This window comes from Phialemonium atrogriseum (genome assembly GCF_030411735.1).
Source record: "Phialemonium atrogriseum strain 8032-3 unplaced genomic scaffold QBC33scaffold_14, whole genome shotgun sequence".
Lineage (NCBI taxonomy): Eukaryota > Fungi > Ascomycota > Sordariomycetes > Cephalothecales > Cephalothecaceae > Phialemonium > Phialemonium atrogriseum.
In genome coordinates, this window is record NW_026848151.1 from 768,974 (window position 1) to 787,944 (window position 18,971).

Consider the following 18,971-nt stretch of genomic DNA (forward strand, 5'->3'; position numbering starts at 1 on the left):
TCTAGGTGGAATGCAGCTTGGTGGGACTAGAAAAAAAGCTTAGCAGGACTATGGAAAGGTAGGTTTGGGAATACAATCCCAATAAACCCGTGGCCATAACTCTGAATTCTGCAGTAAGATCTATCAACAATAATTACCTAGGTGCATATTGGGCGGATCTAAGTACCCAGGGTCCTGTTTTCAATCAATAGCACAAATGGGGATACGTTCATTCATGTCATTCCTGGTAGCGACAGCTAGTAATAATTCAAGCAGCCAGAATTGCTGCTGCTTTAACCTTCCCGGTTGGCAGGTGAGGTTGCGACTCGGCGGGAGGTGGAGCTAGTTATCCGAACTCGGCCGAGTTTACCTCACTTCGACTGCACTTGCGAATATCATCTTACAGGAACCCAATCAATTCGTTTCCGTCTCCCCTCTGGATTGTTGAACAAGAGCCATATTACAACAGACGAGTGTGCCAAGATTGCCAGAATGCCGCCTGCTCTCTCAGCAGCTCTCAGCCAGGTACCTCTCCGCACTTCTCACGTACCTTACTTTTTGATTCTGGCCTATGCTGCATTGCTTCCCGTCAACTCTCTCACTTTTTCTTAACTAGCAAGTACTGTTTCCAGCCTTCCCAATGTCCTGATATCGTACCGCAGTACTAACATTACTACACAACTGCTTTATCACTGACATGTGACCCAACCCCCCACCCCCTATCTCTCATCATCTACTCCCTTTTACCCTTGCCACGGTCTAGTCACACCTCTTCCAAGGAAAGACCACTGTCACCTTAGCATACCACCACGAGAATAATACCTCAGTCACCAGAGTCACCAGCCCAAAAGCTTACACCCCACCCCCCCCAGCGCATCCCACCTGGCTCCTGGGACTCGCACATGCACGTCTTCGACCCAGACGCCTACCCCCTCTCCCCAGAAGCAGCATACACCCCCAAGCCACACACCCTCCCTTCCGCCCTCGCCTTCGAATCCTCCCTCGGCCTCGACAACATCGTCCTCGTCCAGCCCTCCGTCTACGGCACCGACAACACCTGCCTCCTCGACGCCCTCCACTGCCTCGGCCCCCGCCGCACCAGGGCCGTCGTCGCCCTCAGCCCAGCCACCACCAGCCCCTCAACCCTGCGCGCGTGGCACGCCGCCGGCGTCCGCGCCGTCCGCATCAACCTGGTGTCCCCGGCCGAGTCGGCAACAACAACAGCAATCACCGACCTCGCCGCGGCCGCGCAGCACCTCCTGCGCACCCACGCCGACGCCGTGCGGCCCCTCGGCTGGGCGGTGCAGCTGTACGTGCCGCTGGCCCTGCTCGACGCCCTGGAACCGCTCGTGCCGGGGCTCGGCGTGCGCGTCGTCGTCGACCACATGGGCCAGCCGCCGGCGGGCCGAGCAGCGGCGGACCCGTACGACATGCCCGGCTTCGCGGCGCTGGTGAGGCTGATGCGGGGCGGACGGACGTTTGTCAAGTTGTCGGCTCCGTACCGGATTAGCGGCGCCGGCGCTGCGGCGGCGGAGGAGGGCTACGCCGACGTCGAGCCGGTCGCGAGGGAGCTGCTGAGGGTCGGTGGGCGGCGGTCGGTGGTCTTTGCGACGGATTGGCCGCACACGAGGTTCGAGGGGCTGGATGTCCGGCCGTGGGTGGAGAAGGTGCTTGGGACGTGCGGGGACGATGATGAGCTGGTTGGGAGGGTTTTCAGGGGGGATGCTGAGGACTTGTGGGATGCGCGGCCGGGGGGTGAATGATGAACTAGAGTAGGGAGATTGTGGGCGCCAAGCTGCTTGACTAAGTGGTGTAAGTGAAGAGAGGCCGATATCCCAAGGTAAACGCACTTTGGTCTATGTCCCAACAACTAATCGTCTGCAGACCATACGAGGCTGTTATTTCGCAGTCGTCTGGTGCAGATTCGTCCAATATCATTTATATTCAAGTGTATATAATATACCAAAAGATCTTCTTCCTGTCTAGGTATGTAGACACCTGCAATCAGGAGAACGGAAACTCTGTCCGGGGACATCCCGAGCGGAGATCATTGACAGACCCTTTCTATGCATCCTAGAATGTAACCTGCAGAGTGCGCCTTTGCCGTTTCGAAGCATCTGATCTGGCACACTCTTCAGTATCCCGCAGCCTCTCCCTCAAAATTGAGGATAGCTTGTAGTGCCCCGTATCAATTAATCATAAGCCAGCATATGGAAGGGAACCGGGGCTGAGGTAGTCTGATTGTGCAGCTGCTGCAGTGGCCGACACGACGGAGCCCGGATTTCAGTCCGCACCTCGGACTGCGCACCCGGGAGGGCTCGGCCCGTTCGCGCACCCTTCCAGGGAGGGCTCAGCGTAGAGGTTGGCAGAGTTCCGGGAATGGTTACGCGATGGCCGGCAAGTATGGGATCTTCTACCATATCGGTACTCTCTGGGAGTCGTTGGTGGAGTCACTGGGTGTGAGCGTCGGTAGAGTCGGTTAATTGAACTTGGGCAAGCATCCATGTCTTCAACAGCATGAAGACCCGAATGCAGCTCATGGGTGTTTAGCTCAGCGACGTGGTTGATGGTGGGCGATAAATTCCGAGGGTCAAGGTATGCTTGCCTTTGCGGGCCACATCTGCAAGACTGGTGGTACTTTTGGACCTACAGCCCCATGATAAAGGCTGCATCCGAACTGGCTGATATCCGGAAACTCTCGAGCGTGAGGCGCTCGTAGGGCATAATGCAGAAGCTGATATGCCTCGCTAAGGCGTAGTTCCGGGCTGGCTACGGCTCTAGCCATCAACGTTGCCGAGCATAACCGGTGTCGAGGAATATCCCACCGCGATCGTGGGCGCTCTAGAATTTGAAGTCGTTCAAGGCACCCACACGGACGCTGAGCGGTTCAAGCGTAGACACAGCCTCAAACAATTCAGGAGTGATCTCGAAGCCCTGTGAACCGAACTCGTCTAATCTGGAGAACTGGGACTGGTCGTACGGTCGAGTCGGCGGGCGAGGAAGCTGGGCAGGCTCATTTGTGAGAGGGTAATTGGTGGCGGGGACGATCATCGGGTCGGACGGGCTCCCAACGTAATTTTGCTGAGGCGATTGAGGGGTTTCAATCCCGAGTCTGGCCAGCTCCTTGCTTATGAGGCTCAAGGCACTTCCAATGACTGGAGTAAAACAGATTAGCCAAGAGGGAGGACGAAGAGTGCGTATGTTCGGTGGTAAAAATTACCTGGATTGACAGACTTGAGTCTGTCCAGTGCGTGGATGCAAAATTTTAGTCTCTGACAGGACAGATTATCGTTGACATTCGCCTGGACCTGAAGGAGGAAGATGGAAGCGGCGATGTAGACGCTGTACGAGAGCGAAAGGACGCAGCGACCGTAACCGAAGGTGCTGCAGAAGAGGTCAAATATGACAATGGTAGTGGTCGCAGCGTTGACACACTCAAGGAGGTAACGCGCATTCGGCGCGGTGAGGCGAGGATCACAACCCCCGGCGACTCTTTGCGAGAGCATAGGTCGGTAAAGTAGGATCTTGAAGGTGTGATAGAGGCAACTGCTGCATGTTAATGACACATGCGAACATGGCGGGAACGGGCTTTGGATTTACTTCAACGTCACAATGTGCGACGGTGGAGCAAGAGCAGGGAGCGAGCTCTTCTCTATCCGCAGGAATTGAGGGAGCTCGTCCCACCATTGCTGCAGAGCTGCTCCTTGTGTCGAAAGGCACTCCTCCATCTCAGCCTCGGTATTGAGGCGCAGTGGATCGTACATGTGGACAAGAATCTGGTTGAAAATCACCGAGAGCTGGCACATCTTGGTGAAACACGAATTGGAATGGGCCGCGGTGGGAGGATATTCGAAATCCTTCGAGTCAAGTCCGAAAGGGACCCAGAGATCCCGCTCGGAGGAGTCATCAACTGTAGGGTCAAGTTAATCAGCCAAGTATTGCAACGGACCACCGAGAACGACAACTCACACATGATCTGAGGCGGGGAGACGGGAGAGTGCTGGAGCACAGGAGACCTGCCCAGATACAGGGATATTATCTTGTCCCAGAAGTAACAGCTCCAGAACAGGCGGTTGCGGATCTCGATATCCTCGTCTGAGAGATTGACCGAGGCGGCATACCTGGCGCCGTCCACACAGATGCCAAGATGGTCAATGAGACGGAACGCGATGCCGCTATAGACGTAGGCTTGGGCGCTGTTCCCGAGGCTACACTCTTGCGCACTGAGCAATAGCAACGTCTGGACGGTCGGAATCGTGGTTATGCCGTGGCTTAGTTCGTCAAAGATCATGATCCGCGCATGCCGTCCAAACACCGCACCGCCTTCGTACGCCTCGTCCAGCTTTTGGCGCGTAGACGGATCACTCTTACCCCACCTGATGGAGTGTGACAGCACAGCGTTCATGAGGGTATGGGAATAATAGGGACCCAGAACTTGCATGTCTCCTAGTCGCCGTCAGATCTGCAAAACTACTCCTCCTTTCACGTGCGCCTTGGAGAGAGAGACATACGGGTGAATGCCGGTCGGTAGATGAAGTTGAAAAGGGGCTGGATCCAGCACCAATGTATGTTGAGGAGGTACTGGAACGGCTCCTACGACGTGTCAATATCGACGAAGCGTGGGGCCAAGAGGAGGGAAGTACTATACCGGCGTGGCCGAGAGATCTTCCAGTGCCCGCTGTTGCCACGCATTGGTGACCAGACGCTCCCGTCGATCGAGGTCGGCATCTCCAATGGCTGGCGGGCTCTGGGATGAACTGCTCGGCGTGGCGCTCATCTCATTCTCGCTTGGCAGCTGGAAGAAGCTCGTGGTTCCATGATAGGTGATGACCCCCTTATCATCGAGCTTCAAGCCCGTGAAGCTTCCTGCCAAGCCATCATCAACGGCATCTGAGGGTTTCCTTAAGTGGGCGGGGGCTGGAGCCACAGGCCTCACATAGGACCCCTGGCTCTGGATGCCAGCCAGCTGCTGTTCAAGCTCCTGAACACGGCGTTCAAGCCGTTGAGTGTAGGAGAGAGTGGGGTTCCTGGCCAGTCAGTCTGAAATGGGCACCTGGCGAGTAGGCAAAGGAGCCACTTACAGCTTGTAAACGCAGGCTTCCGTTCGCGTCGCACAACGCTTGCAGGTGGGCCGCTCGCCTCCACACTTCACCTACACAGGGCACCGTCTGTCAATCAACAGTCGTGGCAGTGTGGGCAGAATGGACGGTGAGCTTACCTTCCGCTTCCTACACGGCTCACACGAGAAGGCGCTCTTCTTCGCGACTCCGACGGATGACATGATAGTCGGCCCGCTTGGGACATGGCGAAGCGCGGCTCTTTATAGACGGATAATAACGAAAAATGAAAATGAGCCCAGATGACCCAACCGCTCTTTTGGAGATGCCTCCATTTCGATTGCCCCACCCCCGATCCGATGACCCCATGCCCAAGATGGGTAAGCTTGGCAGACCAGGGTTAGGGTTAGGGGCGGTCAGAAATTGCCGTGGGGCTGGTCGTCGATGTATCCCGGCAAAAGTGACGCACAAGCCAGGAACAGGACCTGATTCAGGGTCCGGATTCGGATGAGCGAATTCGCGAAAAAAGGCAAAAAAGACTCGTCGATGAGCCATTGAGCTCCAGCAATGGCTTTTTGCTCTGCTTAGATACCAGATTAGCCCCCATTACGCCCTCCCGTGTCTCTGTTACCACCCCGGAGCCATGTTTCGGCGGGCATTCCGCAGTGTCACCAGCTCGCGTGCGCCAATATCCGTCAAGCCAACAGCGACCCTGACCTCGACCTCGACCTCTACCTCGCCCTCACAACCCCTCGCAAACCCCCACTTCCCGACCGCCACCATCCCCGCCGCCCGCACCATGGCGTCGGCCTGCAAGCAACCAGAGTACGAGAAGATCCCGTCGACGTCGATCCGGGTGCTCCGGACCGTCTCCTCGGTGCGGCGGTGGCGGCGGCCGCACCTCCTGGACCGGCGCAGCGTGGGCCTCGTGCCGACGATGGGGGCCCTGCACGCGGGCCACGAGTCGCTGGTGCGCGCCGCGGCGCGCGACAACGACCACGTCGTCGTCTCGCTGTACGTCAACCCGGCGCAGTTCGGCGTCGCCGAGGACCTCGACAGCTACCCGGTGACCTGGGACCGCGACGTCGCCATGCTCGCCCGCCTCGACCGCGACCTCGCCGGCGACGGCGGCGTCCTGGGCCGCGTCAGCGCCGTGTTCGCGCCGACCACCGCCGAGATGTACCCCTCGGGCTTCCCGGGCCAGGAGGTCGACAGCGCGGGCAGCTTCGTGACCGTCACGCCGGTGGGGTCGGTGCTGGAGGGGGCGTCGCGGCCGACCTTCTTCCGCGGCGTGGCGACGGTGTGCATGAAGCTGTTCAACATTGTGCAGCCGGACCGCGTCTACTTCGGCCAGAAGGACGTGCAGCAGACGGTGGTGATCCGCAAGATGGTCCGCGACTTCATGCTGCCGACCGAGGTCGTCGTGGGGCCGACGATGCGCGAGCCCGACGGCCTGGCCCTGAGCTCGCGCAACGTCTACCTCGGCGAGCGCCGCCGCCGCGTCGCCACCGTCCTGAGCCGCGCCCTGGCCGCCGCCGCCGAGGAGGCGCGCCGAGCCGGCGGCGACGCGGCGGGCCGAGACGCCGTCCTCGGCGCGGCGAGAAGGGTCGCCGACGGCGTCGCGCGGGAGCAGGCGCTGCTCCCGCCCGAGGAGAGGGTGCGGTTCGAGGTCGACTACATCTCCCTGGCCGACCCGGACACGATGGAGGAGCTGGACGGCGTCGATCCGGCGAGGGGCGCCATCCTGAGCGGCGCGATCAAGATGCTCCCAGTCGAGGCGCCGCGGGAGGGCGAGGATCTCGGGCACAGCGGTGGCCCGGCGGTGAGGCTGATAGACAACATTATTGTCAAGCCGGCGGCTCAGGGTTCATAAAGCCAGCACTTTTTTTGCATTTGGTTGGCGTAGGAGGCGACTTTTTGCATATTGTACAGTTTCAGTTGGTAATTAAGTGTGTCGACCATCTTAATCATGGCCAGTCAGGCCGGGGCTTGGCTATTATTTTGCTTGTGCAAGGTTTTCAAGACGAGCACAAAAACTCGACGAACTTGGGCATGTCTGTTTTCTCGATTTATCCGATGCTAGAAAAGGGGCGCAATGGCGCACACGCGGAAAAACAACAAGGTTTCGAATTACAAGCCCACAAACAACTCTCGGCTCCAGAACTTGATCCAGGCACACACACGCACACCCGCAAGAAGATACTTTACATGGACCTCCTCCGCCTGGAAGCGATGGAGCCAACAATACCGCCGAAAGCGCCATTGGAGTCCTTGTTGGGGGCGTCGGACGAGGAGGGGATGGAGCCGACGATGCCGCCGAAGGAGATGTCCCGAACGAACTTGCCGACATTACCGACACCTGCACCGGCAACGGCACCTGCACTAGCAACGGCACCTGCACCGGCACCGGCACCGGCACCGGCACCGGCACCGGCACCGACAATGACAAAGTCGATGCAGCTCTCGTAGGTCTGCCTAGCGCTGGTGCCGAACCAGAACCACTGGAGGACGCAGTCGCCGGCGACGGCGCACTCGGCCGCGGCGGAGGCGGGGATGGTGACGTCGAAGTTGGTGTTGTTGGCCGGCAGGGTGGCGAGGCTCTCGTCGGCGTAGCTGTCGAAGACGATGAGCGGCTGGCCCAGGACCTGGTTGGTCGCCGTCTTGACGATGGACACGTTGGCGGGGCCCTCGTGCGGGATCGGCAGGATCGCCCTGAAGTTGACCACCTGGCCGACCGTGAATTGCTGAACGAGCGCCACGTTATCCTCGAACAGGGCGCCGCGGCAGAGGTCGAGCTGACCTGTAGAGAGTTTTGCGGTCAGCGTGCCGCGCCATAGTTTGGGGGGCTTTTTTTTGGGGGGGGATACTTACATGTAGCCGGCACGTTCGAGAAGCTCTCGAGAGGGATGGTGCCGTCGGAAAGGATTTGGTTAACGGTAGCCTGTCCACATGCCTTGGCCATTGCTGCGCCGGGCAGACGCCCGGGAGGTGAGGTCACATTCCCGTGAGCAGACACAGTTGCGGCCAAGAAGGCCGAAGCGGCGATTGAAGTCCTCATGTTTGGAGTATGTAGTGGCAAGTAGTCTGTGTGAACCGAACTCGGGATCTTGCCCAGAGCGACTCGTTCAAATGAGCGACGAGATATAAATGGTAGTAATAAGAGGGCTTCAAAAAGAGAATCAAACGAGTGGCCGGCACTGCCGAAAAATTACATCAAGATATGACGGGAAAAAGAGCAGAGAAGAACAGAAGAAGCATTTATTAGGGGGATAAGATGACAGCGCATGTTGCCCTTTATGGCAATTCCAAGCCCAGTCGGACAATTTTCCCTGGTGACAGCATCGATATTCCGGGGAGGCCGCACGAGGCCTGTTTGGCCTAATGTCGAATACAGAGAGAGCCATTACTGCAGGCCGCTGGTCTGAAACGGCGAGAGTCGGGGCCTTGGCGGTGATCAGTTTAGGAGACCCTGCACGGAGGAACTTGAGGCGCGCGCTGTTTGACGATCGCCGGCTAGGGTTCGCTTCAGTCAAAGGCTTGGCACAACCTTTGAGAAGCCTTGGAGAGGCAATCTTCTCAAATCTTATGAAGGGGTAAGACAGCGCACTGATCCTTGGATGCCTGAATATCAAGATCTCCACCAGGTACGGAGTACTTCTTCACGGCTAAATCTGGCAGAGCCTCCTGGCTGCTCCTGGGTCTCATTTCTCTGGCGGAACATGGCGCCTCGCTTCTGCCACTCGGGCGAAGTATGAAACCGTGCACTGGATGGCACATTTCTACGGGCGAAAACAACCCTGAGTTTCGCCCTCGTCATTGGATGATGATAATGATGATGAAGGGAGTTGGACGTAGGTCAAGAAGAGAGTTCATATCTTCTTCAAGAAATGCGCCTTGAATTTCTTGTTGGCGCGGTCCGCGGATCGATACATGAATTGGTCGCCGTGGATCTCGAATACCATCGTCGTCGTACTGCCTGGCTGCTGCTGCCCTGGCCCTGCTTCCTCGCCTTGATCGCCTGGTTCCGGAGCAGCGTCCCCGCCCTTGGCAGGAACGACCTCGATGCGAAACACGGTCCCCTCCTTGGGCACAATCTTCAGCGCGTTCCCGCGGGTGATGACCTCGAACGCGAACCTGGTGTCCTTGATCACGATGCCCTTGATGCCCACGCGGCTCACGCAGCCGCTGCGCACGACCTCGACCTCGGCGCCGTGGAAGTCGGCGCTGCTCAGCTTCGCGGCCGCGCCCTGCCCGCCCGTGTAGAGCTCGTTGCCCAGGATCTCGCGCATGTAGCCCAGCCACAGGCGGTGTAGGGGCTCGAAGAGCGCATATTTCCGCCCCTCCTTCGGCACGTCGTAGAGGCCGAGCTTTCTCTTCTGGCAGGCCGACAGCGGCTTGGGCTTGAGCGTCTTCTTCCGCTCCTTCTCTTTCTTTATGCGTGCCTTGCGGCGTTCGTCTCGGGCGTTGGATGCCGGCGGGGAGGAGGCCCGCAGGAGGAGAGGCCGGTGCTGGATCTTGTCGGCGAAAATTCGATTCGCCGAGTCGGGAGAGTGGCCGCGCAACAGTAACTGCTGCGTTGCCGACTGCTGCTTGGAAGCCATGGCGGGCGCGCGAGCGCTTCGCTTCGAAGATAGATATGACTGATTTGACGCGAGATGATTCGGTGGGAGCTGACTGTAGGGGCTGAATTGAGGCGGCGAGCAGAATTTGGATGCCAAGTCGCATTCACATGCTAGAGATTGACTGAATTTACGCTATAACTTGCATGGGTCGCAATAAGCTCGGTATTCCATGGTAGGCGGCCATTGAACCCCACAATCCCCCCCCACAAGAACTAAGGGAGAAGCCGTCCCAAGCCTTACCCCAGGAACGCTCTCTCATCGCAATGCAGCTGTTATGGTTTGGGTTGTCTGGGGCTTGGACAGTCAGTTTTCTTTGGGAATGAAGTCCCACATCGAAGCCCCGAACAGCTCTGCTTAAAAGAACCCTGCTACGATACTCGATGATCCATTGGACGCGCCAAACCCCGAACCTCCGCCTCCACAGCAACCTGCGAACGGCCTGTCACACATGTCGGACCACGATGACTCGGCGCGCGACTCGGCGCCGGACCTGCAGATCCTAGGCGACCAGATTACGCTCCAGCCGAGCGGATATGTTGAGCCACCAAGCTCGGAGGCGAAAGAGGAGGCCTTGATGAAGCACATGGCGCGCTTCCGCTCCGAGCCATTGCAGTATGTTTGCCCTGCTTCTTTCCGGCAAACCTGCGGTGAACCCGGCAAAGAAAGGTCGACCGACCGACCGACTGACTGACTGACTTCCCTGCCCTTTCAGGTTCCTCCGCGAGGTGTCCCTCTACGTGTCCGGCACGGGCTGGCGGGCCTACGACAACGTCATCGGCCAGCCCATCTTCTACTCGGGCTTCTCCGAGAACATGAAGAACGAGGTCACGTCGGCGCCGCTGCTGCAGAGCCGCATATCAGAGTTGGTTGCTATGAGGTTGGGCGTCGAGGAGCGCGAGGGCCTGCTGAACCGGGACGATAAAGACTTCGAGGCCAAGAGGGCGCAGCGGCGGTCCGTCCTCACCACCAGCCTCCAGCAGGTCGCCGAGAAGCTCACAGACAAGATGATCTGCAAGTTCGAGAGCAAGACGTTTATCCGCGGGGCCTACTATCTGACGACCCAGCTGCTGCTGCGGGCCTACCACCAGGGGATCCACGTGTCGAGCGAGGAGGTCCTACGCCTCCGGAAGGTTGCCGAGAAGGCGGCGAGGGATAAGCACAGCATAATATTCCTGCCTTGCCACCGGTCGCATGTCGACTACGTCTCCTTGCAGCTGCTCTGCTATCGCCTGGGCTTGGCTCTCCCCGTCGTCGTTGCCGGAGATAACCTGAACTTCCCCGTGGTTGGCAGCTTCTTGCAGAACGCAGGTGAGTTGTGACACGTCTATTCAGTCGCGAGCAGAGATACTAATGTTCCCCTAGGTGCCATGTATATCAGAAGGCACTTTGGCGACGATGCCCTTTACACGGCCTTGGTGCAGGCCTATATTGACACCATGCTCCAGTCCGGGCACAACCTCGAATGCTTCATCGAGGGTGGCAGGTCCAGGACCGGGAAGCTGCTACCACCTAAGTTTGGCATCCTGAGCTTCATCCTCGACAGCATAATGTCTGCCCGTGTTGAAGACGCCATCATCTGCCCTGTCAGCATACAGTATGACAAGGTCATCGAGACCGAGGGCTACGTCACCGAGCTCCTCGGCGTCCCCAAGAAGAAGGAGAACTTGGCCGATTTCCTGACCGGGGGTTCATCTGTGTTATCATTGCGTCTCGGTAGGGTGGACGTGCGATTTCATGAACCTTGGAGTCTCAGGGGCTTTATCGACGAGCAGATCGCACGGCTCTCCAAAGTCCCATCCGGCGTCAACATCGACTGGAAAGACACCGATAACGCCGTCGTGCGGCAGAAGCTCTTGCGCACGCTCGGGTATAAGGTGTTGTCCGACATTAATGACGTCTCCGTGGTGATGCCCACGGCCCTGATCGGCACCGTGCTCCTCACGCTCAGGGGCCGTGGAGTCGGAAGGGCGGAGCTGGTCAGGAGAGTGGAATGGCTGACCCACCGAATCCAAGCAAAGGGCGGGAGAGTCGCGCACTTTGGCAATGCCCCCTTAACCGACGTCATCGAGCGCGGGCTCGACGTGCTCGGCAAGGATCTCGTGCGTGTCTTGCATGATGTTGCCGAGCCGACTTACTTCGCCGTCGACCGCTTCCAGCTCTCATTTTACCGCAACATGACCATCCACCTCTTCATCTCGGAGGCCCTCGTCGCCACCGCCTTATACACCAGGGTTAAGCTCGGGGGTGGAGCCGCAATCCAAGACATCTCGTACGAGGACTTGGTCGAGCAGACCCTGTTCCTCTCCTCGCTGTTCCGCGGCGAATTTATCTTTTCCGGCGAGGGCCTGACGACCAATCTCAACAAGACCCTGGCCGGGCTCGAGGCCGATAACGTGATCCGCACCCAGAGGGACGACGAGGGCAAGATCGCGAAGGTCGGCCTGTCAGACGCCGAGAGGGCGGCAGGGAGAGAGAACTACGACTTTTACTGCTTCCTCATCTGGCCCTTCATCGAGTCGAGCTGGCTTGCTGCCGTGTCCCTGATGGGTCTCACGCCGCCTCTCGGCTCCGAGGCCGATATCTGGATCCAGGTTTCCGAGGCACAGAACAGTGCCCAGCTGGTAATTATTGGCCCCTCCCCCTTTTCCTTCCGTATCGCCGGCGCAGCGTCGTCCCCGATCGATCACTAACGAAACCCACACCCTCCACAACAGCTAGGCAAAACCCTCTACCACCAAGGCGACCTCAGCTACTTCGAGGCGGTCAACAAGGAGACGCTGAAGAACTCGTACCAGCGCTTCGAGGAGGAGGGCATCATCCAGGTGGTCAAGTCCAAGGACGCGAAGGTGCCGCCGCGCCTGCGCCTGGCGCCCGAGTGGACGCCGGCCCGCGACCCGGCGACGGGCGCCCTGATGGCGTCGGGCCGGCTGTGGGACTTCACCGAGAAGACGGCGTCGAGCCGCCGCGAGGGCAAGAACCGCCGCGACGGCGCCACCGTCAGCACGCGCGTGCTCGGGCTGACGGATGCGCTGGGCAGGAGGCTGTTTGACGAGGCGGTGCGGCCGGCGGACGGCAAGGGGAAGGGGAAGGGTGCGGCCGCGCCGCCGAGGCTGAGCTCGGAGGAGGAGAGGAGCTTGCAGAGGGCGGTTAAGGAGGAGAGGAAGAGGCGGAGGTTGGACAATAGGGCGCACTTGTGAGTGCGATGTATTGTGTTAGGGTTTGTATTATGGTTTGTCCCCTCGCGGGGAGGGATGTACATCTACAATACACTTGAGCGGGATACCAAATTTAGCACGATTGACTATGTTCCCTTTCCCTTAGCCACAGCCTCAGTTGTTCAGGACTAGTAACCCATGCTCCATCAAAACACATCCCACAGGCTAACCTTCCCATCCTTGCTCCCAACAGCAAGCCAATGCGCTGTCCCAACCTGCTGAACGCGTCTATCTCTAGCAGTAACCTCGACCATCCTCGGGACGACGACGGCGACGTCTCCCCCGCCACCACCACCATCCCGGGGGACGTCCTCCTCCTCCTCCTCCTCCTGCCCCGCCGCCCGACTCAGCGACCGCGACTGCGACCGTGGCGGCGGCGGAGGGGCCTCCTCCGGGCCGCCGCCGACGATCACGTCGGAAAAAGCGGCGGCGTAGCACCCGACGCGGTGCCAGCCGAGCACGGCGACCTCCCTCATGGAGCGCGCCGAGTAGACGCGGGCGCGCGAGTCCCAGCCCGCGGTGGCGAGGACGCGCCCGTCGGACCGCACGCGCAGGCCCTGCTGGCCGGCGTGACGCGTGTCGACGACCTTGAGGGGCTGGGTCTGCATGTCCGGCACCGGCGGCGTCGCTGGGGTTGCGGGCTGGGGCGCTGGGGGTGCGGTTGTTGGGGGGCTCGGGTTAGTGGCAGGGGTTGGGATTGGGGTGGCTTGTTGGGGGAGCTGGGGTATCGGGTGTCGGGCGAGAATGGCGTCGGCTCCGGACGTGAAGAAGGAGGTTTTGTCTGGGGTCACGTCCAGGGAGAGGATCGGTTGGGTGTGGACCTGGGCCCGGTAGGTCAGCTCCCACTTGCCCTGGTTGTTGAGCTGGGCCACGACCGCGAGGCCGTTCTCGTAGGCGGCCGCTAGGACAAGCTCGTGTTGGCGGTGGAACAAAGAGACGGCCATGACCATGCCGTTCTTATCCCCGGGCGGCCTGATTGTGTGGATGCGCTTCTGGGAGGGAAGATGGTAGATGTCGATCTGTGGCGCATGCGCGGGTCAGAATCAGCTATACGCACCGGGACGAAGAACAGTGGACAGAATATGGTCTCTCACGGCTTCCGAAGCAAGGGTGTTCGGGACCGAGATTAGTAAGTCGGTTGGCTCGGTTGACGAAGGACATGAGGAGAAGGAGCAAAAGTTCATGGTGTTGATCTCCAGAATGTGAAGGATCCATGGTTGAGGCCGCTCCTGGTGAGCCGGTTCAAGAGGCAAGACTGTGCTCAGTGAAGCCTCATCCTGTGCCCCAAGTTTCCAGACAACCAACCGGTTGTCTCTACCATGTCTATAGAGATACACTTAGCAGACTAATTCAAACATACAGATCGAACAATAGTGTGCCTCCCAGGCAACCTACGTGATTATCCTGTCCTCACCCCATCCTGCAATGCCAAGGATAGCGTTGGAATGGGCATGCCAGATCGCTCGGGGCCTCATGATGGTGAGATCCCAGGCGATGACGAAGCCGTCGGCATCACCCGTGACAAGGCGCGCATTGCGCCTGATGAATGTTGCCACATGGACCTGGACTTTGTGCCCTCTCAAGACAGATTTTGGCTGCAATGGCCGCCCACTGTTGCTGTTGGTGGTGGCCATTAGCCTCCGACTCGCAGGCAGGCCTTGACTTGGCTTTTGCAATTAATAGTGGGTAAGAGAGACTCCAAATCGCCAGTTGCGGTCAATGTCTAGAACAAATCCCGTCAAAAGTTGCCCTGGAATTTAAGGTAACTTGGCCCGGCCTTACGGTTCGATTGCGGAGCAATGGTTTCGGTGTGGAGAAACCCTCCGATCAGATCGGGTAGCTTAAACGGAGACGCACATCTTTCAAGAGACCAGATTTACTCCCGTCTCTGGACATCCGAGACAACGGCTCCTTACGCCGAACCGGGCATGGCGGGCTGCATCAATTACACATGAGCATTCAATGAAAACCCCACCTCTCGATTTGAGACTCACTGAGTACTTCAGTCCGCATAATGGACCTGCCCGGGCAGTTATCAACTACCTACCTACAGTACGAGGGTTCCTAGGCAGAGCATCACGACAACGATGCTCGGAGGGATACGTTGTGCCGGGCAGTAATAGTGCGAACAAGTTGGAGCGCATGGACACACCAGCTGAGGGAGGTTGAAGTCCATCGAGCCGGGCAGTTTGCTGATTGCATATCACGATGGGAAAGCCTTGTCTTACCTGTCGCGGAAGGAATGTACTTAGTTTGTACGGGTCTGGACTCTAACCGACCGAGACAGTACCTATTTGACTCGACTCAGCCGTCGGGTCGACCAAATGCCGGTACGTCAAGAACCCGATCTGTCTCGACCTGCCAAGACCTAGCCTCTCTTATTACAGTTGCCCAGGGACTCAAGACAAGCCAAGCGATCCAGAGTAGATCAACAAAACGAAACGAAACACGGGTAGTAATTCTCCGCGATGTTGCCCCACTGGGCTTGATTGCTAGGTAGCTTTCCGATTTCCATTCTCTCAGGCTGGAATGGGCGATGACTGCTGTTGCCTTTTGGAGGCTCTTGTCATTGGCCACTCCGTTTGGAATGGGGCATGTGGTACCTCTTGTTGAGTGCCATTTACAAGCCTGCCGAGTGTTCAATCAAATGGTTTGCGAAAAAGAACCTCCAGGGCTGGCTGTTTCTTCTTTTGATGGGACGATACGTGCCGAGGAAGGTACGTACTGTAAACTGTTCATGGCTGTGGCGATCAAACCGCTCCGAATGACATGACACACCGAAGGGCCGAATTTGAATTTAAGATTTCTGGAAGCAGCTTGGAAGAAGCAGAAACAAGCTCAGGTGCGTTGAACTTCGTGAGCCCCCTCTACTGCGTAACATGGAACTGGACGCTTCCATGATTCCGTCACCCCCTCGATTATCAGCAGCTTGAGCCGATGCAGGGTTGTTCCCCCTTGTGCCCCTCGCAGCTGAAATGTGTGGCGCCGGCCTAGCCAGAGCCAGACCCTGTCGGACTAGACCCCTGGAAGATCCACCAGCCCAGCAGTGGCTTGACCAGTAATAATCCGTAAGCAGTTGGGAAGGTAGGTACCAAGGTTAAGCAGGCTCCAATTCGCGTCTCGCCATTGCCTTCACGAACGTAAATCAGGCCGCAGTGTGTTTGTTGCTTTGGCAGCCGAACGGATGATCCCGATCTCTACACAGTGTATGTGTGTGCATGTGTGGATGCTTCGGACCTGAAGTTGCACATCCCGAGCGGCGCAGGAGAATCAGGCCCTCTAATAAGATTCTTACCTACCTCCCTAGCCTAGGTAGCTTTCTAGACTGGAAGCAGTGACATCCGTGGTATCAAAAAAGAAAACTGCCAATTCCCCCACATCCACCACATCCACATCCACACCCACAATCCGCGCGCCACGACTAGTCCTTTCCCAGCTCCCGGTCTGCTCTGCCCTCTCTCTGTCTTTGTCCCTCGACAAACCCTCCTTTCCATCTGAGCATTGTCAGGACCGGCCTGCTCGCCAACTCTTGCTGCGCATCTGCCGACCTTTTCAGACACTCATGCTTCGAAAGCGCAAAACCGGCGTATCAGCTCTCGGTCCGCTTTCATCCCGCCAACGGTTTCCTACAGTGCACCCATCTTCTCCCCTGCCCTCTGGCGCCATTGTATCACCCACAGCTAGATTGGATCCCCGTGCCTGGCCCCGGCATCTCCGGCTCCTCTTGCCGGCCGCTCCGGTTTTGTTGTTATCTGCTCATTTTACCAATACATCGTCATCGTGCCTAGGTACCGAGAGGCATTAAACCCCGGCCGTGACCCTGGCGGCTTACGAGGCTCCCCGCGCCGTCGTCCGGGACTTCGGTTCCGGGATGATGAGTGCGCCCCACCACCCGCATCCTCACTCCCGGCTCGAACTACCTGGCTCTGGTGCTCCATCATCTCTCCCCAACCCCTATGCTCAATATGAAGAGCCGTCGCCTCCGTATACTACCATGGGCAGTGATTGTCCCCCGGATCAGTTTGAAATCCCTCCATCTAAGCGCCAAAGGCTATCCGTCGCAAGTGCCACTGACGGTGACGATCAACGCCATCATGTCGGAGGCTCGCACTCTGCTTCAACTGCCACAGGCGCCAGCAGGGCTGATCCGCCCTCGGAGGGACCCCCACGTGAGGCGTCGGGCAGAGGGGACACGGGAACGGCCAGCTCGACAAGGGCGCCTCCACCAGCCCCTACGACGGCCAAATCCAAGAGAGTACGGACAGGCTGCCTGACCTGCCGGGAACGACATCTTAAGTGCGACGAGGGGGTACCGGACTGCCTCAATTGCCGCAAGAGTAATCGCGAGTGCAAGCGTGGTGTGCGCCTCAACTTCATCGATGTGCAGGTCAAGGATCCGCCCTACGTGCCACCGACGCTCGAGTGGTCGGGTGCGTCACCTTATTTCTCTTGCCTCTTTGGTCCTTTGGCCTCCACCAAGCCCTGCAGCGGCGCTGGGAACCCACTGACAGTGCCCCTGATCTAGTGCAATTCCAGGATGAGTCCCGACTGATTGCGTCCGAGTATCGAGGTGGACTGGGGCGTTACGCTCCTTTTGACCAGGTAAACATGACGCCACCACGGGAGATGGATGTCGACGCAGTCTTACGGCAACAGCAGAGGACCTCCGGTAACCCCGAGTTTGCATCGCCGTTCAGCACCAGCAGCAAGAGTGTTGACCCACCGGGGTCGCAAGGAATGTTCTATCCTGGCAACGGGAGGCCTGGGCAAGGCGAGCAATTAGGTTATGGCGAAGCCCACATGGCACAGATGCGCGAACTGCACTCGCGGAGGAACAGTGAAGCCTTCCTCGCAACCGGACAGCAAAGCCAGCCGGCGCAACAGACGACGAGCTCGTCTGGAGGGTTCTCTCTTGCGGCGTTACAGGAGCGATTCCCCTCGAAAGACGATGGTCTGCGGCGCAATCATGCCTACCGAATCAGCGACGTGTCGAGCGTGACCTCGACTCTCGTGCCTCGGAGCGCTAGCAACTTCCCGTCCGGTCTAGCCTCAGGACAGCTCCAGGGCTCTCATGAATCGCTCATGACCCCTCCAGGCGATAAGACAGCAGTGGGCGAGCGCGACTATCTGAGCTCGGACGAGGAGATTCACTACATGCAGGTCTTCGTAAACGACGTGGCCATCTGGATGGACAGCTTCGATAAGGACAAGCATTTCAGCCGCGTGATTCCCTACCTTGCCTTGAAGTCGCCCATGCTCCTCAACGCGTTTCTGGCTTGCGGGGTGAAGCACCTAACATTGGTCGACAAAACGTACAACGATGACAGGGCATTATTCTACTACGACACAGCCACGACACAACTGCTTCGAAACCTGCAGAACCCGGACCGCAACATGGCCGAGTGTGCAACAACGGCGGTGGTATTGAACGTGTACGAGATCATGAGCGAGAAGCCGACACAGCGGATGAGCCACATAGCCGGCGCCAGGGCCCTCATAAGGGAGTGTGGCTGGGACGCGAGGAGCCCCGGAATTGGGGCCGCATGTTTCTGGTTGAATATCGGGATGGAGGTGCTCAGCTGCTTGGCCTTCAACTGGCAGACCGCGTGGGAGCCGGACCAGTGGGGCCTCGACCTAAACTTTGCGGCCTGGGGCAGCGGAGAGGGAGACGGCCGGGCCGGGGCTGGAAGTGATGGCAGTGGGGGCGGCAACTTGGGCGGCACCAACAGCCTAGGAGGCGGTGGCGAGGAGGAGGTCTGGGTCCATCGAATCTTCTACATCGTGGCCAAGATCGCCAACTTTCGGGCCAACATTCCGCGCTTCCAGGAGCCATCGCCGCACAACGAGCATGCCCGCCATCAGAGCCGCTTCGCAGAGTGGAAACGTCTCAGGGCCATGTGTGACTCGTGGGACACCAACTGCCCACGGCCCATGCACCCATTCGGCTACGCTCACAGGTCGTCGAGCAAGTCGCTGTTTCCGAATATTTGGTGAGTATCCATCCATCCGATGCTGGGCGGGGGGGGGGGGGGGGGGGGGGGGGGGGGGGGGGGGGGGGGGGGGGGGGGGGGGGGGGGGGGGGGGGGGGGGGGGGGGGC

At 58.8% G+C, this 18,971-nt stretch overlaps 8 protein-coding genes across 8 annotated transcripts in view; 4 read left to right on the forward strand and 4 right to left on the reverse strand.

Annotated features, from left to right (window-relative positions):
- Window positions 1-736: 736 nt before the first annotated feature.
- QBC33DRAFT_588266 (uncharacterized protein) lies at window positions 737-1,742 on the forward strand (the record flags this gene model as incomplete). Its single annotated transcript, XM_060431538.1, has 1 exon — window positions 737-1,742. The coding sequence occupies exon 1, from the start codon at window positions 882-884 to the stop codon at window positions 1,740-1,742; it is 861 nt and encodes a 286-aa protein (XP_060283128.1). The 5' UTR covers window positions 737-881.
- An 867-nt stretch (window positions 1,743-2,609) lies between these two features.
- QBC33DRAFT_93385 (nitrogen assimilation transcription factor nit-4) lies at window positions 2,610-5,394 on the reverse strand. The gene is made up of 8 exons (XM_060433197.1): window positions 5,198-5,394; window positions 5,061-5,131; window positions 4,628-5,006; window positions 4,491-4,572; window positions 3,949-4,425; window positions 3,580-3,889; window positions 3,200-3,525; window positions 2,610-3,134 (listed from the first exon to the last, which is right to left on the reverse strand). The coding sequence occupies exons 1-8, from the start codon at window positions 5,258-5,260 to the stop codon at window positions 2,821-2,823; spliced, it is 2,022 nt and encodes a 673-aa protein (XP_060283129.1). The 5' UTR covers window positions 5,261-5,394; the 3' UTR covers window positions 2,610-2,820.
- Window position 5,395: 1 nt separating this feature from the next.
- Window positions 5,396-6,909, forward strand: QBC33DRAFT_588270 (uncharacterized protein; the record flags this gene model as incomplete). The annotated part of the gene is made up of 1 exon (XM_060431539.1): window positions 5,396-6,909. The coding sequence occupies exon 1, from the start codon at window positions 5,680-5,682 to the stop codon at window positions 6,907-6,909; it is 1,230 nt and encodes a 409-aa protein (XP_060283130.1). The 5' UTR covers window positions 5,396-5,679.
- Window positions 6,910-7,240: 331 nt separating this feature from the next.
- Window positions 7,241-8,094, reverse strand: QBC33DRAFT_515660 (uncharacterized protein; the record flags this gene model as incomplete). Its single annotated transcript, XM_060426104.1, has 2 exons — window positions 7,241-7,836; window positions 7,908-8,094. The coding sequence occupies 2 exons, from the start codon at window positions 8,092-8,094 to the stop codon at window positions 7,241-7,243; spliced, it is 783 nt and encodes a 260-aa protein (XP_060283131.1).
- Window positions 8,095-8,905: 811 nt separating this feature from the next.
- QBC33DRAFT_578699 (RNase P/MRP, p29 subunit) lies at window positions 8,906-9,637 on the reverse strand (the record flags this gene model as incomplete). Its single annotated transcript, XM_060431085.1, has 1 exon — window positions 8,906-9,637. One exon carries the CDS (start codon window positions 9,635-9,637, stop codon window positions 8,906-8,908), a length of 732 nt encoding a protein of 243 aa, XP_060283132.1.
- A 199-nt stretch (window positions 9,638-9,836) lies between these two features.
- Window positions 9,837-12,964, forward strand: QBC33DRAFT_93423 (acyltransferase-domain-containing protein). The gene is made up of 4 exons (XM_060433198.1): window positions 9,837-10,270; window positions 10,371-10,966; window positions 11,021-12,279; window positions 12,373-12,964. Exons 1-4 carry the CDS (start codon window positions 10,107-10,109, stop codon window positions 12,853-12,855), a joined length of 2,502 nt encoding a protein of 833 aa, XP_060283133.1. The 5' UTR covers window positions 9,837-10,106; the 3' UTR covers window positions 12,856-12,964.
- A 55-nt stretch (window positions 12,965-13,019) lies between these two features.
- Window positions 13,020-14,507, reverse strand: QBC33DRAFT_559642 (WD domain-containing protein; the record flags this gene model as incomplete). Its single annotated transcript, XM_060429990.1, has 3 exons — window positions 13,020-13,892; window positions 13,968-14,196; window positions 14,269-14,507. 3 exons carry the CDS (start codon window positions 14,505-14,507, stop codon window positions 13,020-13,022), a joined length of 1,341 nt encoding a protein of 446 aa, XP_060283134.1.
- Window positions 14,508-16,429: 1,922 nt separating this feature from the next.
- Window positions 16,430-18,971, forward strand: part of QBC33DRAFT_93492 (uncharacterized protein) — a 3,570-nt gene continuing 1,028 nt past the window's right edge. Inside the window, exons 1-2 of the mRNA XM_060433199.1 lie at window positions 16,430-17,303; window positions 17,399-18,863. Of these exons, the coding sequence (XP_060283135.1) occupies window positions 16,745-17,303; window positions 17,399-18,863 (2,024 nt within the window). The 5' untranslated portion in view covers window positions 16,430-16,744. The remainder of the gene's footprint in view (window positions 17,304-17,398; window positions 18,864-18,971) is intronic.